This window comes from Emydura macquarii, unplaced genomic scaffold (assembly GCF_026122565.2).
Source record: "Emydura macquarii macquarii isolate MOO-44397 ecotype Brisbane River unplaced genomic scaffold, CSIRO-AGI_Emac_v2 contig_212, whole genome shotgun sequence".
Taxonomy (NCBI): domain Eukaryota; kingdom Metazoa; phylum Chordata; order Testudines; family Chelidae; genus Emydura; species Emydura macquarii.
In genome coordinates, this window is record NW_027130349.1 from 13,956,766 (window position 1) to 13,974,487 (window position 17,722).

Genomic DNA, 17,722 nt, shown 5'->3' on the forward strand with positions numbered 1-17,722 from the left:
AGCACCCGAGTCTGTGAAGTTGTGGTTGTTTTGTCAGATTTGTGTTATCTCGCCATGATGATGATTTCACTTTATTTTGTGTCTGTTTCAGCTTTGGGTAGCCAAAGGGGTAGCTGTACCTGGAGAAATGAGCTGTCCTTTGCAGGGAGATTCAAGCCAGTAAATGCCATAGCTCATAGTGATCAAGAAGTTTGTCTGAGAACTGAAGAAGGTATCCACAGCAGCTCTGAGTTTAGTGGTGTTTTGGATGCCCAGCGGATTGTTCTAGATACTGTGCAGTGTTGTTTCAGAGCAGATGTAAATACCTGGTGACTGGTGCTCTAAGAGTGAAGCTGAAAATGGTGTATCTTTAAGGAGTGTTTGTACAATGATGTTGGTATAACAATTAACCATAGTACTGTTATGGAATCGAGTATGTGCATGTTCCTCCAGATTTACGTTTTGGGTCTTTTGCTGGAATTAGCATCAGTAAAGTTGGTTGCCCAGAGAAGATGATTGCTGTCATCTGCTCATTTCACAGTGGCATAATGCCCAGGGTGATGGAATGTGGTGACTCATCAGAAACCTTCCCTGTCATCAATGGCACCAGAAAAGAATGCGTAATGGCTTCTATCCTCATTTCCATTGTCTTTTCAGCCATGCTCTTGTTCGCATTCCAGGACTTTGACTGAGGTGTACGCATCCAGTTCAGATTGGATGGGGGGGTGTCAATCTACGGTGACTCAGTGCCTGCACCAAGGTAAATTGAACAGCTATTTAAAACAGCCCCCTGTGGATTGCTTTGCTTATGCCTTTAAAATGCTCTGGTTTCATAATCAGCCTGAAAAAGAGGAAGGTCATGTACCAGCTAGTGCCAGACCACCAGCATCACAAGTAGCTGTGACCCATCCGTGCCTAGGGTAGCCACCTGAAAATGCCAGGGTCAGGGCAGGCTGTAAAAGGAGAGCAGATTCTCCCAACACTGGTGGGTGACACTGAAGTCAGACTTCCCAACCAGCCACAAACAATGCTTTTGATTCCCCACACTGGTTATCAAGAAGCTAAAACAAAAATATACACAGCCCCCTTTACTGCATTTCAGTCTCTGGCTCACAATCAGCCACTAGATCCAGTAAAGAGATCAGTTATTTAAAACTCTATGCTCTTTACCAAAAAGGTTTCTCCTGACCCCAAAGGGTCAGCCACAGTACCAATTCAAGTTTAGATTTTACCCAAAATACCACTGTGAATGTGCCCTTCTGGGGACAGCGTCGGGGGTTCCCCTCTGAATCCTCCCTAGAGGGGGACCAGTCTTCCTGGCTCTCCCCTGCCGGGAGGTCACCAACAGTCTTTCGCCCCGGCCCTAGGCTGGGCAGGTGAGCCAGCAGTCAGCCTAGTGGCCGGCCCGTAGGCGGGGCTGGCAACACAAAAAGCAGTCTAATATCTGGGGTGGTAAGGTTCTCCCGGGGTGGCTTGGGAAGGGGGACGCAGGCCCACCTGTCTCCACTGCGTCCCAGCCCAGGGCCCTAGCAGTGGCAGAGGCGCCTGCCGCTGCGTTGGTGGGGCTCTGGCCACAACACACCAACCGGGTTGCCCCATACTCAGCCCCTGTTTCGGGCTGTCCCTGGGCTTCTTCCTCCCCATACCCACAGGTACCTGATTCCTCCGGGTCACCGGGGTGGGGTAGTCCCATCAGAGCCTCCTCATCCACCGGCAGCAGCTCCGGCAACTCCATGGGTTCCTCCTCGGAGGGGAGCTCCTCCAGCCCCCAGGCTGCAGGTAGGGCTGGTAGATTCTCTGGGTCCCAAGCTCTGTATTGCTCAGGTCTGTCTTCCTCTGGCTCCCAGGCAGCGGGTGACTCGGGTGGGCTCCCCTCCAGCTCCCAGGCAGCGGGTGACTCGGGTGGGTTCTCTGCCAGTCCCCAGTCTGGAGTTAAGACTGGCTGCTTCCCCTTAGCATAGGCCTCAGGCCTGGTTCTAGCATGGGGCCTCTAGGAAAAGGCATCCTTCTCCCTCAGCCATCCCTCCCTGACTGAGCTTGCAGGCCGGGGTTTTAAAGGGCTGGCCCCGCCTCCCTGCTTCCGGCCAGGTGATCCCCTTCTGGGCTCTAGCAGCCAGGGTGGATTTGGTTCTCCCTCTGGGTCCCTCTCAGAAGGGAACCACCCCTCCCGGCTACAACCACGCTGCCAGCCAATCCTTTAGTAACTAAAACTAAAGGTTTATTATAAAAAGGCAGATGTGTGGTGGGGAACAAAGAATTAATGCTGGTGTTTGGAGAGAAGCTGGAAGCTCCATACCATTAGGCATCCAACAAGAGTTCCTGCAATGGGGCCCAAAATCACTTTGGCAAGTTGGCAACAGTAATTGTATCACACACACTCAGGGGGAGCCCAACAATGAAAACACACAGTATAATTTGGCCCCAAAATCGTTAATTTAAAAAAAATCTCTTTATTTGGGGGTTTTGACCTCATGAGTTTTGAATTTTTGAGGTTGGCAATACTGAAATACCAACCCTTCCCTGACACACACATGGAAAAACTTTCAGTAAGATCAAAGGAGATATCACACATCTGTATAGTACATAAAAAGGGCCATACTGGTTCGGACCAATGGTCTATCTAGCCCAGTACTCTGTCTTCGGACAATGGCCTGTGCCAGATGCTTCAGAGGGAATACAGAACAGGGCACTTATCAAGTGATCCATCCCCTGTCATCTTGTCCCCTGGTTCTTATTTGAAGAGGTAAATAACATTTCCCTATTCACTTTCTCCACACTATTCTTGATTTTATAGACCTCTATCATGTTGCAGGGCACTCGCTATGATCAGAGTAAGTTACCAGTGAGATTCAGTACACCCAATTTGCAGATCAATAAGATTTAATGTGCAAAGATTTCTTAGATAGTTAGTTCAATACGAAGTAAAAAATGAACTATGACATATCCATACTCACTAGACCCAAGGAGTTATGTGCTCACTCCAGAGGCTGTATACAGGAACGGCTGTCTTCAGGAGCCCCGCCAGATGATCAGGCCAGCGGCATATCCTGTGGAATCAGGTAACAATGAAGCATGCTTCCTTGTTTGGGCGGTGGCTTTTTATACACTTTTTTACACAATAACCATTCATTCACTTAACTTAGGTGACATTCTTATGTCCTTCACTTTCTCTATCCTTCATTGTTAGTAATAACTAATATTCATATTCTCACCATGATAAATTGGAGCAAAACAACATGTGGTAGTCGGAGAGGCAGTGAGAAAACTCGTCCCAGACAGTGGGAAACATCAGCTCTTAACATAAAATAAATAAACTCCTGTCCTTGTCCATCTTTATCTATGTGCAGCTGCAAACTAACAAGCTATGTGCTGTGTTTTATCAAACCCACATTAATTATGATTTGCTGTGGTGTGCAGAAACTAATATGCTACAAAGTTACTCAGCAATCTATTGGTCTCTGCCAAATTTAAAAAGTGGTCAGGCTGCTGAGGGTTAGGCAACTCACCAGTGGTCAAGCAACTCAGGCCACACTACGCCTCCAACATAACATATCATCTCTTTTCTAAGCTGGACAGCCTCAGTCTTAGTCTTTTTAATCTCTCCTCAGATAGAAGCTGTTCCATATCCCTAATCATTTCTGTTGCCCTTCTCTGTACTTCTTTCAGTTCTAATACATCTTTTTTGAGATGAGGCAAACAGAACTACACACAGCATTCAAGGTGTGGGCGTACCATGGATTTATATAGTGACATTATGATATTTTCTGTCTTATCTATCCCTTTTCTAATGGTTCCTAACATTCTGTTAGCTTTTTTTGACTGCTGCTGCATACTGAGCAGATGCTTTTAGAGAATTATTCACGATGACTCTAAGACCTCTTTCTTGAGTGCTAACAGCTAATTTAGACCCCATCATTTTGTAATACGTATGTATATTTAAAATTGTTTTCCAGTATGCATTATTTTGCACTTACCAACAATGAATTTCATCTGCCATTTTGTTGCCCAGTCACCCATTTTTGTGAGATCCCTTTGTAACTCTTCTCAATCAGCTTTGGACTTATCGTAAGCAAATTTTATATTCTCTGCAGATTTTGCCACCTCTCTGTTTATCCTCTTTTCCAGATAATTTATGAATATGTTGAACAGCACTGGTCTCAGTACAGATCTTTTGGGGACCCTACTATTTAACTTTCTCCCCTTTGAGAACTGACCATTTATTCCTACCCTTTGTTTCCTATCTTTTAACCTTCATTTTATATTCATGTCCTAAAATATGGGAACTGGAAGAGAAGTGGGCATGGTATAAGGTTCAGAACAATCTGAAATGATTTTATCATCAATTTTAAACTGATCAATTTATTACTGCTTAGGCAGTATGATCATTTTCTATCCGTGCTGAGGTGTGTTCCCAGCATCAAAATCCCATTGGTCCTAGTGTGTGCATCACAAATACCATCTGAATTAACTAATGTTTCGGTAAAAGGGCCATTTTTAATTGCAACTGGAGGTACAAGTAGGTTAGTTATGAGTCCAGTTCTGTTTAACAATTCATTAACTTGGATCTTTCTATTTTTTAATTTCAGGGCCAGATCCTCCTCTGATGTAAATTGGCCTATCTCCATAGATTCAATGGGCTGAGAATCTGGCCATCAGTCTTTAAAAATATATTATATTGATATTCTTGGCTAAAGCAGTTAATTATATTTTAAAACTGACAGAAATTAATCATTAGTTCTTTGAGATTTTAAACCTTGATTGTATCACTGAATCATGCATACTGTAAAATAATGGATTATTTGACAGATGACTCACTCTGTATGACTGGAAACAATTCTTCTGTTAAAAAATGAACTATTATTCTTTATAATCAACAGAGTACGGAAAAAGAAAGTCATGTTTCATCAAAAAGCAAACAAAAATAACCATTTCAGGAACATTACTGTGAATTACTGAACTTATAAACAGCATTAATGTTACTTACAGAAAATGACTAACCAACTAAATGTTTGAAAGAACCAATAAATAATTGAAATGTCATGGTATAAATGTCCATACACATATTTTAAGGAAGGACATAATATTTTATTTCTGCTTAGTGATGACTGGATGGTCATAGATGAGGGCATGGATATCATATCACTTTTTTGGTTGTATCATTATAAAGTAAAATCACTTTGTGTTTCAAATGTCTGTGCTTTTATTAAACCATCCAAACAAAGAATATTAATAATTTTTTAAATTACAGCATTGGAAACACCAAGTATGACCAACTTTACTGGCTTTCACATATTTTATTCTTTTTACTTAACCTACTGTAAATTAACCTCCAGAGTTTTACATATGCTTGGAAGAAAGTTAAGTGTCTTCAATCGCATGTGATGGTTATGCTTCTGCAAAACAGGCTGATGTCTTCTTTGAAGGGTCATTCTTGCAGTGTAGCTCTCATTAGCAGTGGCGTATGGAGGGTCTCTGGCGCCCAAACCTATGTTTGCGCCCCCTTGGCCTCACTCCCCCCCCCCCCTTTGCACAGGGCAGGAGGGGTCCTGGTGCCACCCCCCAACTGCCCCAGGGGAGGGAAGGTGTGTACCTGCAGAAGGGGGTGTGAAACACAGGGAGGGAGGCGCAAATGTAGGCTTGGCTCTGCCGCATCCCTTCTCCCCACACTTACCTGCCGTGCGGCGCCCGCCTCTCCCACTGCAGTGGTAGCCCCGCAGCCAGGCGCCAGCTTGGATGGGGCGGCCTCACCCCCTGGCCTGGGGAGGGTGGCTGGGTTGGCCCTTCACAACACATGGGGGGACGACACTTAGGGGCTAAATCACTAAATCATGCTGGCTTATTTTACACAACAGGTCAGAAACGCAACTGTTCCTCACCTCTCCTACCAACCACCAGCACTTACCCATGTTTTGATCATCTTGTCTTTTGATGTCTGCACCCACCTTTCTAAACAGAAAACAAAAGTTAATTATAAACTGGTGCACTGAAAATTCCTCTTTAACCAGCTTACTGGCTACATTAAATATGCATTGCCATAGCTAAGAGTATTTTTCAGATTGAATTTTGTCGATAATGACCTACTGCCATCTATTGGAATATAATATCCATATATAAATATATTATTCAAGTTACCTTTTATTGTTTTAAATAGGCCTGTACAAAAACACAAAGAGTGACACTCACCCTGTGCAGAAGGCAAGGCAATACACTTACAGCTTTCAGTATTGTCAGGAAAACATCCCGGATTTCCCATGAAATTCCGTCCTGGTATTATCTAAAAAGGAATGGTAATACTATTTTTTTCTAATCTGATTTTGTGTCATGAGTGTGAGTAGATGAAGTTAGACATTATTTGGTATTCACTACTTTGTGGTTTTGTAAGATCTGTTTATAATTTTTATAACTGCTGCTGGTTTGTTTAGTGTGCAGTTGTGGAACTTAGTCAGCAACATCCATTGACTTTTTTTTTTTTTTTTTTTTTTTTTAAAGATATTTCTGTGGGGAAGGGTCTGAGATTTTCCAGGTTCACCAGAGGCCTATAAAACTCAGCATAGAACAAATCCAAACTTGGGGCAATCCATTTGTCCAAAAACATCAAAAAGGTTGTTTAAATATATAGCACAATAGAAAAATTTCTAGTTATAACTAGGGGACCACACACTTTGTGGCTTATTTAGGCTGAGCTCATTGCACACACCTGGGGCTCCTTTCGTTTCTCCATAAAGTTTGCAGATGACAAAAAATTGGGGGAAGTGTTAAAAAATTAAAAGGATATGTCACGGATTCAGAGCAGTCTGGATTCCTTGGTAAACTGGGTGCAAGAAAACAATATGCATTTTAATAGGGCTAAATGTGAATGTATATATCTAGGTGCAAAAGAATATAAGCATATTTACAGGATGGGGGACTCTATCCTGGGAAGCAGGGACTCTGAAAAAGATTTGGGGGTTGTAGGGTTGGCAACTTTCTAATTGCTGAAAACTGGACACTCTCCTGCCCCCAAAGTGAGAGGCTGGGACTGGGGCAATCAGGGTAGAGCAGGATGGGGGTGTCGGTCCCCAGAGCAAGGGGATGGGGAAAACAGGGCACAGTGGGAGGGGGGTTTGGTCCCCGGAGCAAGGGACTGGGGCAATCAGAGCACAGCAGGATGGAGGGGGTTGGTCCCCAAAGCAAAGAGTGGGGAAATAATCAGGGTGCAGTATAGTGGGGGTGGGACGAACAGGATTTCCCTCGCTCCTGAGGTGGCCACTGCTGTGCCTATCTCTCTGCCAGAAAGGCTGGAGCAGGTTCTCTCAGTCAGCAGCTAAGCAGAGCTGCTCCTCCAGGGTCCAGTAGCAGCTGCTGCTCTTCCTCTCTCCCCAGTGGCGAAGGCCAATTATGGCGGGTATCCGGACTTCTGCTGACCTGACATTGGCAGGTCCCTTTTCGACTAGACTTTCCAGTTGAAAACTGGGCAGCTGGCAACCCTACATCTGAACGTGAGCTACCAACCTGGCAACCCTATCATCTGAATATGAGCTGCCAGTATGACACTGGCCAAAAGAGCAAATGTGATCCTGGGATGCATAAAACGGGAATATAAAATAGAAGTAGAGAGGTTATGTTACCTTTGTATTTGGCACTGATGCTACTGCTGCTGGGATAGTGCTGCTGGGATAGTGCATCTAGTCCTGGTGCTCACAGCTCGAGAAGGATGTTGATAAATTGGAGAGAGTTCAGAGAAAATTCATGAGAATGATAAAAAGATTAAAAAATATGCCTTATAGTGATAGACTCAAGGAGCTCAATCTGTTTATTTTAATAGATGGTTAAGGGGTGATTTAATTACAGCCTGTAAGTACCTAAATGGGGAACAAATATTTAATAATGGGTTCTTCAATCTAGCCATTAAATGTATAACATCATGCAATGGCTGGGAGGTGAAACTAGACACATTCAGACTGGAAATAAGGTGTGTATTGTTGACAGTAAGTGTAATTAACCATTGGAACAAGTTACTGTGGTGGTGGAATCTCCATTACTGGAAATTTTGCAAGTTTTTCTAAAAGATATGTCTAGGAATTATTTTGCGTTAGTTCTATGGTTTATAGTTTATAGAAGAAATTAGGCCAGATGGGCCCTTTTGGCTTTAGAATATAGGAACATCATTCACCCCCCCACAAGCTCCACATTCCACCCTCCTAATCCCCTTTATTTCAAGGGCTCTCTGCAATGTGTCCCACCCCCTTGCTTATGCCTGAGGTTTTGTGTTGCCCCAATTTCTCTGTCTCCCTTAGTAGAGTCCCCCATTCTTCTCCTTATATCAAGGGGTTGTACGCATACCCTCATTACCCCTACACCATTATTCAGCTTTCTGTGAGAGTGATAAATAATTCAGGGTGCCAACATATGAAACTCTGTTGGGAGTGGAGAAATTATTATGCTGGAAAACATTAATTGCTGCAATCAAGCTGTTCTTTGAGCTAAACAATTGCAACGCGCCTGAATCCTTGGTTGTGCTAATCAGAGGGCAGGAGTCAGTGCATCCACCGCTTGTTTTTTCCGCTTTCAGTTTTCCAATTTTCCCCCACGTTAATGGGATTTTTCTGAACATTGATACTTTGAACAAGTCCCTGAACATTTGGAATTGGGTCAACTGTGGCGCTCAAAACTCATCGCCTTACAACTACCGGGGAGAGCCCTTACGTTATTCCTTAATAACAATAAGCTTTAAAGCTTGGAGATAGAAGATCCATCTTTGGGCTGGTGCCTGGGAATAGGAGCAGTGGGCACACCCCTGGCTAGGTGCGGGGGGTGGAGGCGGGTGCATCCCTCGCTCCACCTATGGGGTATGAAAGGCTCTGCCTCACGTTGCAGGGCAGAAGAAACTGAAAGACGCGCGCAGCAGGTGGGGCGGGGTTTAGGTCGGTGGTTGCGCCCGGCGCAGACTCCCGAGCCCCAGCTGGCCGCAGCCTTCCTTGTGCTGCGCGTGCGTGGCGCGGCACCGTCCTCGGCCCGCCTTCTACTGGAGGGCGGGGGAAGTACCCACCACCCTGGTGCGCAAGCGCGGCGGCGGGGGGGGCTAGATTCACGCGGTCGCGTCCGTCGCGTGCGCTGCGCTCTCCTCGCGGCGAACGCTGCTGCGGGGGGGAGGGTTGCGCGGAGCGAGAGAGACTCTCGAGCCCTTGTTACGCGCCGCCGGAATTGCGATGAGTTCTGAGCGCCCCTTCTGAGCGGGGGCGGGGCGGGGGTGAGAGCGAGGCTCGGCCCGACCCGACCCGACCGTAGCGGCGCGCTCGCACTGAAGCCGAGCGGGCCCCGGCCCCGGCGATGTTCGTGGCGCGCAGCATCGCGGCCGATCACCGCGACCTCATCCACGATGTCTCCTTCGACTTCCACGGGCGGCGCATGGCGACCTGCTCCAGCGACCAGAGCGTCAAGGTGCGCCGCGCCCATCGCCCCGCGCCAGCCGCTGAGTCCCGGGGGCGGGGGAGGGGTGCGATAGCTGCGTCCCTCAGTGGGGGGGCGGCTCAGAGCCCCGGCTGTCCACGGGGGCTGGGTCGAGCCTGTCGCCCAGCCTGACCCATGTGCCCGGCACCTCTGCGGTGCTAGGCCCAGCCCCAGCCGTGCCGTGAGAGCTGGCCCGTCCCGTCCCGTCCCGTCCCGTCCCCCCTGGTGTGCAGCGCAGAGGGGTCCCCACCACCCACTGGGTCGGGTCGCCTCGCCACGCGCGTCCCCTCTGCGGCGGGGAGATCATCTGCGCCGCCCGGAGCCCTGGTCTGGTCTGGGCCGGGCCTGCTCGCCAGCCCCGCGAGGGCCCTAGTGTTTTGTTCACCTCCTGGCAGCCCCCTCAGTGCGGGGAGGGGAGCCAGGTTTAACCTCTGCCACGTGTGTCTGGGACCAACTGCAACTAGTGACCCAAGGGAGCAAGTGCGGGGGAGTCGGTGGGCAAAAGAAACGTACTGTCTGAGCACCTCCTGTCAAGGGCTGGGTTGGTACCAGGGCAATGGGGAGGAAGCCACAGCGAGGAGGGTCCGAGTTTTGTTATAGTTAATAATTAAAGGTAGGAATTAACACATTAAAGCTGAGCAATCACACACAAGTCAAGACATTCCAAAGACTCATGGTTCTCCTGCTGGACAGGTTTAACTGTGGTGCAATATGATGCTGTATTGTACTCATCTGTTTTGTACCTTGTCTTAAACATGTTATGGTACCTGTTGTTACCTGCATACCATAAAATGTAACACTATAAAAAAGAGTAAACTTTGCAGGGAAAAAAATAGAAAATATTCCGCATGTTCTGTATATTTATTGTGTTGGTTGCTTTTGTAACCTTCAACTTTTGGGATTTCCTGACTTGCAAATACAAGACTTTTCAGGCTTTCTTTTATAGAGCCAACATTAACATATTGCATTTAATTTTTTTGCTTTTTTAAAGAAAAGAAAATGTTAACAGAGAGGTTCCGCTAGAGGATTGGTGTGACAATAAACTTAACTTTCTATAGTGTTTGAAAGATTAATACCGCTATGCGACTTAAAATTAAGTTGGGGTGACATGAAATGAGTTAAATGTTCTGTCATATATTCTCAAACAGGTACTTTTATAATTCACAGAATTTCAAAAATACTCAACTCTTTACTTTACTTTCTTTTTCCTCCCTTAGTGAGGACTAAAATTATGGCACATAGGAAATGTATAGTATTAGTTGTTTTTAAGTTACGTGAAGCTAACGAAAGGCGGGGCAAAGTCTAGAAGTCATATGCTTTTGCTGCTTTCCTGTAACTCAAAAATAATTGGACCAATTTACCTGAAATTTAAAAAACCAAACAACCTTTGATCTAAGAACAAGCTTGTAAAACTTCTGCCTGAAGCTAGAGTGCTTGAGAAAGTTATGGGTGATTATTAAAAGGGGGAAATGTTTAGAATAAAAGATTTAGCTCTCTGTGTTAACACTATTAATTTCCATTTATAATAGTATAATTTTACAGAGAACCTTGAAAAGATTTATATTCCTTATACCTCACAGTGGTCTTGTAAGATACGTATTGGTTATTTTTTAGTCCTGTCTATTTGACAAATAGAGTACAAATCTAGGAAATTGATTACAACATGGTTGTGCCCTAAACTGCTTACAACCAGGGTTGCATCAGAGGGCCATAAAGTGGGGCCTGGAGGCAACATGATTTATGTAAGATTACACAGTGAATGAGAGGGAGAGCCAGGAATAGATTCCTGGTCCAGGGTACTAATTTTTCTGCTCTAATGAGTAACTACCTCCATGGCTTATTTGAAAACACAGTAAAGGGTGGGTAAGGATTACCTCCAATTTTTTGCATGTGGGGTAACTGAGGCAAAGAGAGGTTGTCGTGTCCAAGATCATACTCAAGTTAGAGGAGATGGGGAGTAAGAGACTTAGCCTTCAGCTTCATGTTCCATTTAGACTGCAGTTGCCCACAAAAGATGGGGGGCGTTAGTTTAAGAGTCTGTTTAGAACATATTCATTAGCATTGCCCTATTTTTATTTATGATCTCTGTATTAAATTTTGAAACTCTTGAAGCGAGACTTTGAGATTTTGACTGTATATTACTGACATAACACCAGTGCATTGTGACAACAAGAACTAATGCCCATGTTTGCAAATAACAGTTGCATTAAAGTTTTTATTTTAAAAGTACTTATTTAATATTTAATTGTTTAAAAAACATGACTACATAAGAGTTGAAAAATTCTTATGCACATAAACCATGTTAAGCTACAACTTTCAGCCACTGGTTTGGGAATGCTGAGATTTTACTATTTTAAAGTTTCATTTCCAGTTAAGCAGTTATTTTACTGCTTGGACATAATGGAACAGTCTGGATTTCTTTTGCACAAAGTAGCCTTACAGTAGTATCCTTTAAAATATCATTTACACAACTTTAGGCAGTCATAATTTCACATCTTAGTTATTATAAACTTTTACCTTGAAGGTAACTAGTGTGAGAGAATTACAGGGTATGAAACTAAGATTTTTTGGAGTTCTCAAGCTGTTCTCAGAGGAAGATAAAGGGAGCAGAATGTGTCCCTTTACTAATAAATTATTTTATACAAAAAGAAATAAGGCTTACATTTTGCAAATGGCTCGCATGAGCAGACCCTGCATCTATGTGGAGGCAGTTGCAGAATTGGGGTTTGTGTGTGCAGGAATGGGCATAGTTTTTATGAGGAAAGATTATTATACGGTATATATGGATTGTACCTGATGTATGCAAGGACTAACTTGTAAATTTTGCTGACCTTCCATTTCTTGCAGGAAGTAAAAGCTTAGATTGGCAAAGTATATGATTGCATTTTGGTTTTTTTATAGGTTTGGGACAAAAGTGAAAATGGGGATTGGCATTGTACTGCCAGCTGGAAGGTAAAGATTATCGTTACAGTATAACTATGAATTGTTGCGCCAGGGACTCCCTAGTATTTTGTCAATGAATAATTTTACTGAAGTAAATGCTGGTTTATATAGTTTTGCACAATAAAAACTCCGTGATTATCATTCTACTAATCTGCAGATCCAATTATTCTCATTTTAAAAAGGCCATCAGTCTCACCCCACTTCTCAAAGTTGAAAAAGCAGAGGCTGTAATGAGATCTTATAGTATAGACTTCATTACATTTGCAGATATGTTCAGTAAATGAACAATAACTTCAGTAACCAGAACAGGCAAAATACAGTAGAGGTTTGGTTAACTGTTGCTCAGACTTCGCAGTGTATCACTGGGACTATTTTCTAATCTCATTTTGGTTGTGAAAATGAAAGTGGAAAAAAGTAATTTCATCAGCTGTTCTAGGGTACGACTTTCTGTAATTTTTCTGAGAAGAGCGTCTCATTGAGGCCAATCTGCATAGTTCCACAAGAGGACTGAGGTGTTCAACTTTTGAGTTGTACTGCAGTTTGTATAATACGGATTAGTGTACTGAAATCTTGTAATCCTGTAGTTGGAAATCTAGGTGAAGCTTTTGGGGTCCTTTTTCCTCTAAGAAAAGAAGTAGGCAGCCAGAGAGACTTGAAAAAGGAGCAGCAGGCGGGAATAAGTTGTATTCAGTATGGACTTTGGAGAAGCACCCAGAAAGCCAGAGATGATGGCAGCAGCATATAGCAGTTTAAAATATAGCTTTAATTTCTATGTCAAGAAATATTGTTTAACTTCCTAACCACTTCTCCAGATTTAGGGGTACAATAGTGATCCCTAAAGTTGAGAAATAAAACCATATATTTTATTGGTTAACTTATAGTAGTTGGTCTTTCCATTGATTATGGAAAATTTGAACATGGTTTTCAATATGTAATATAACTCATGTGGAATTTGGAGCCATATAAGTCAGGATTCACTTCAAAGAAGTACTCTAAAAGCCTTTTAGATTTACTTTTTGTTTTTACAGCTGTAATTCCTTACCTCCCTAGAAAACTTGATACTACTGAAAAACAAGATGTTAACTTTAAATTTTCAATGATTCCAAGTGATGTACACCTTCTGCAGAAGCACTTTTTTTTTTTTTTTTAAACTCCCAGACACATAGTGGATCTGTGTGGCGTGTGACATGGGCTCATCCTGAATTTGGACAGGTCCTGGCATCCTGCTCTTTTGACAGAACTGCTGTTGTGTGGGAAGAAATAGTGGGAGAGTCGAATGATAAACTTCGGGGGCAGAGTCACTGGGTGAGACTTGAAATGTCATTGTCAGTTTTCACACACACACACTCTGTCTCTCTCGCGTGTGTGCATGCGTGCGCGTGCCTGATCTGTTGATTGTTCAGCATTAAGGACCACAGATTTCAGCTGCTAAAACTCAAGAATTAAATAGAGCACTGAACTTGACTAAATTAGAAATTGTTCTAAACTGCAAGTTATTGTAATTTGGGAGTTTTTCCTCTTTTCTTCGCCTCATCTTTTCTTCCCAAATAGAGCTAAAGAGAGTGCCCTTTTCCATTGAGCTTTTCTGTTAATATAGAATAATAACCAAAAAAAAAAAAAAAAAAAAGACAGTCATCTATTTGACAATTGCCCTTATTAATTTAGGATTTCTTCTCATATACAATATGTGCACTGTGTAGGCTGGTTTTAAATGACTGGCATGGTTTTCAGCAAGCAACCTGACCAATAGATGTCACTATTAAGAAATGTTTCCTACCATCAAGCTAAAATGTTTCCTTTTTTCAACTTCATTATAGAGTGGTGGCTGCAGCTCTAAATTTGCAACTGATTTTATATTATAACTTTAACTGTGGTATTCCCCCTTTCTGCTCAAAAAAATTTATCCACAGAAGAAAACATGTTTACCTCAAAATTGATGTGTTCTGTGCAGCACATTAGACCCTTCCGATGCAGGGGGAATCCCAGAATTATACAGGACTGCTCCCAAGTACTCACCACACCAAGTACAGCATATAATAAGTATGGTATCCTTTTTTTAGTTTGATATTCAGCTTATTTTAGGCTGCTACAACATTTCATGTGCTACCGAATTTTGTATTGAAAATGTATAATTACACTAAATACAATGGGTGGGTGAAAAGTTGAAGGTTTGACTTCTGTGCAGGGAATAGTTAAGACTTATGCCATCCAAAAGCAGGTGTGGAAGCTGATTTTTGTTGTTGTTGCCCAGGAGACAGGGTTTTGGTACAGGTGAGGAAATGTATCTCTGTGCACGTACGCTCTCTCTCTTGCTTTTTTGGCAGGAGGAGTGGAAGGGATTGAAATTCCTCATCCCAATAAACCTTGACAAATTATCTGCCCCACTGCAGCCATCCCAATATCTGAAACTATCTCCAAGAACAAAGTAGTATATTATCTTAATGTTTCTGCTAAAATGATAAACAGTAAAATAGTAAACAATATTGATATTTGAAAACATCATCGTTAGGCCTCACAGTCAACATCTCTGTTTATGTGAACAGAGCATTTCACATCTCCCAGACATATAGTTTCAAGCTGTTTGCAAATTTAGGCAGATATACTAATCTGAATATAGTTTCATGTTTTGAAGATTGTTTCCAAACTTAGAGCTTGACACTATTGGCTGGTCTACATACACAGTTTATGCACTGATTTAACTATCTGGTTAGAAACTGATTTTGGTAAACTTACCTAAGCGAGCTATATAAATATTAACACTTTTATATGGATATAACTGTGCCCACAGTAGATTGGACTAATTTAAGTGTTTCTTAACCAGTATAGTTCAATTGGCGCTGAAAGTACCTGTCGGCAAGCCCTTAGGGATTTTTTTAGATGAAACTCTAGACCAAGGACTCTAGTATGTGACAATTTATATAGCTACATAATTGCATCATTAACTGGTGAATATATAATTGTTGAAAACTCTCAAATGTTTTTTTCTTTAATGATTATTGCATTTACTTTCAGGTAAAAAGGACCACTCTGGTAGACAGTAGGACATCTGTTACAGATGTGAAGTTTGCTCCCAAGCATATGGGTCTTATGTTAGCAACCTGTTCAGCAGATGGAGTAGTGAGGATATATGAAGCTCCAGATGTTATGAATCTCAGTCAGTGGTCACTGCAGCATGAAATCTCATGTAAACTAAGCTGCAGTTGCATTTCTTGGAATCCATCAAGGTAAGTTATACACTATTACTTAAACAGGTTTAAAGAGTGAATGGAAGAAAAGTCCAAAGATTAGTTCATCTAAAACTTATTAATGCAGTAAAAATGCAAAATATTTTTTCAGGTCTAGAAGAAAACTTAAATACTAAAGACTTTGACCTAGTTTGGTTGGATCAAATCATGTATCCAAGAGTTTGAGACTGAATAATAATTGGAAGGGTGGAGGAGGAGCTTGCCTAACTGTTTCATATAAAGGATTCTTGAGACCTTTCTTTGAGAAGCTCTTCTCCATTGTTTTCAGCAAGCCTTTGATATTTAACAGGGGGAATCTCTGGTCTTCAGAGAAGTGTCTTTTCTTTGTTTCATGAAGCACCATTCAGAATTGCCTGAGATAGAGGGTTAAATATTGCCATTTTCTTTCTCTCACTTGTATTCTTCAGGAAAATGTTCAGAGCTTGCCCAAGTCACTGAACATTGAGGCCAGACTGATGTCACTGCTAAAGCAGTAATACACGCTAAACAGGGAACATCAGGCACCTGCCACCACAGCTTTTGGGGAGGAGAAGGGAGAGTTTGAAAGAAAGATGGTTTGGGTTCACTCCGTAAGCCCTGCATGGCCCCAGTAGCCTATTTACTGCTAGTGGCACCTCATGGGGAAGCGCGCCTCCATCTTTTGGGCAGGAATGGAGTGAGAGACGGATGGTCCCTACCAGGCTACCCCTAGATTCAGCACTGATACCAGTCCCTTGTCTGGGCAAAAGCACAGGGGACAAGAGTTCCCCCAACACCAGAGATTGGGGTGGAGGGAGACAAGATGGGGCTGTGCTTTGGATTTTTCACTCCTAGACCTGGCAACCCACCTTTCCTTTTGGGAAAATAGCCTTCTCCTGAGCCAGCTAATGTATCAGCTGTGTAGCTCACATAGTAGTAATCTGTGCTTCAGTACTGAAAGTTCAGGTTCAAACACCTGATTCATTATGTGAGATGGAAGGTGTTAAAAGTTCCATATAGTTTATTTTACTTTTTACTTCATTTAAAAACAAACCAATTCAAAACCCTAATAACTACTAAAAAAGTAGTTAAAAATATTATGTAGGTTGCGAACCTAAAATACAAGTTAGCAAATGGCCAGTTTATGATTACAACTCTAATTTTATCTCTTTGTGTATGCATTGAATGATAGTCTTCAGTTACATGCTGCTTTTTCCACAGGGCTCCAGCCTCATTCAGTGAGGAGGATGGACATTCTAGGGGACAGAATTATGGTTGCACAGGCAGTTGAAATTCTGCCATTTCTTAACTTTTGAGTGCTTGACTTGGCAATTTAATTAATATTTTTAAATTTTTAATCTGTAATACTTAAAATAGCTTACACTGCATTGCATAAAGTAGTTATTTGTAAATGTAATAGTATTTTTTTTTCACTTGTAGTTCACGTGCTCATTCTCCAATGATAGCTGTAGGAAGTGATGACAATAGTCCAAATATACTGGCTAAGGTTCAGATTTATGAATACAATGAAAACACCAGGTAAACTAAGGAATTAACAAATATAATCTTTGTAATGGGGTTAGAATGGCTATTTGCCGGTTCATAACAATATGGTGGTTAAATAACTTTTACTATTGTGCATGGATAGAAGTACAAAATATACTTTTGAGTAATAAAACATGTACATTGTTAGAAGGTTGAAATGGGATCTTAAATACTGCCCCATTGTAGTTGCTGCATGTATTCTGTTCATGGAATGGGTAGAAGGAAAGGTTAATATAGTCAAAAGTGCACTTGAATACCATTTTTTAAACGTTAATATGAACGATATTACACCATTACCTTTTAAAAAATGTATTTAAATGTAAACTCTTTTCAGAGATGATGATAGAAAGTCCTGTGAATCATCAGCATTCTGTAAAATTAAGAAAATATTAGATTTGTAAAATTAGGCTCTCAAGTAAGAGAATGCACAGATGTGCATGTGAAACTTTAATTTTATGATAAACTATTTAATCACATGATTACTTACTAGAATTCTTGCCTTATTCAGTGTGCCTGTTGAATAGTGCAGGAGGCAGGAGAATCCTGAGGATTCATGCCTCATTCTGGGCCAGACTCTGTCTGCAATTACAATAGAGCAAACCTCATATAATTTACTCTGGTAA

At 42.3% G+C, this 17,722-nt stretch overlaps 1 protein-coding gene across 1 annotated transcript in view; it reads left to right on the forward strand.

Moving 5' to 3' along the window:
* The first annotated feature begins 9,074 nt into the window (after positions 1-9,074).
* The window catches only part of CEP192 (centrosomal protein 192), a 211,473-nt gene continuing 202,825 nt past the window's right edge, over positions 9,075-17,722 (forward strand). Inside the window, exons 1-5 of the mRNA XM_067546060.1 lie at positions 9,075-9,399; positions 12,310-12,360; positions 13,510-13,656; positions 15,364-15,575; positions 16,995-17,093. Coding sequence (XP_067402161.1) covers positions 9,289-9,399; positions 12,310-12,360; positions 13,510-13,656; positions 15,364-15,575; positions 16,995-17,093 — 620 coding nt within the window. The 5' untranslated portion in view covers positions 9,075-9,288. The remainder of the gene's footprint in view (positions 9,400-12,309; positions 12,361-13,509; positions 13,657-15,363; positions 15,576-16,994; positions 17,094-17,722) is intronic.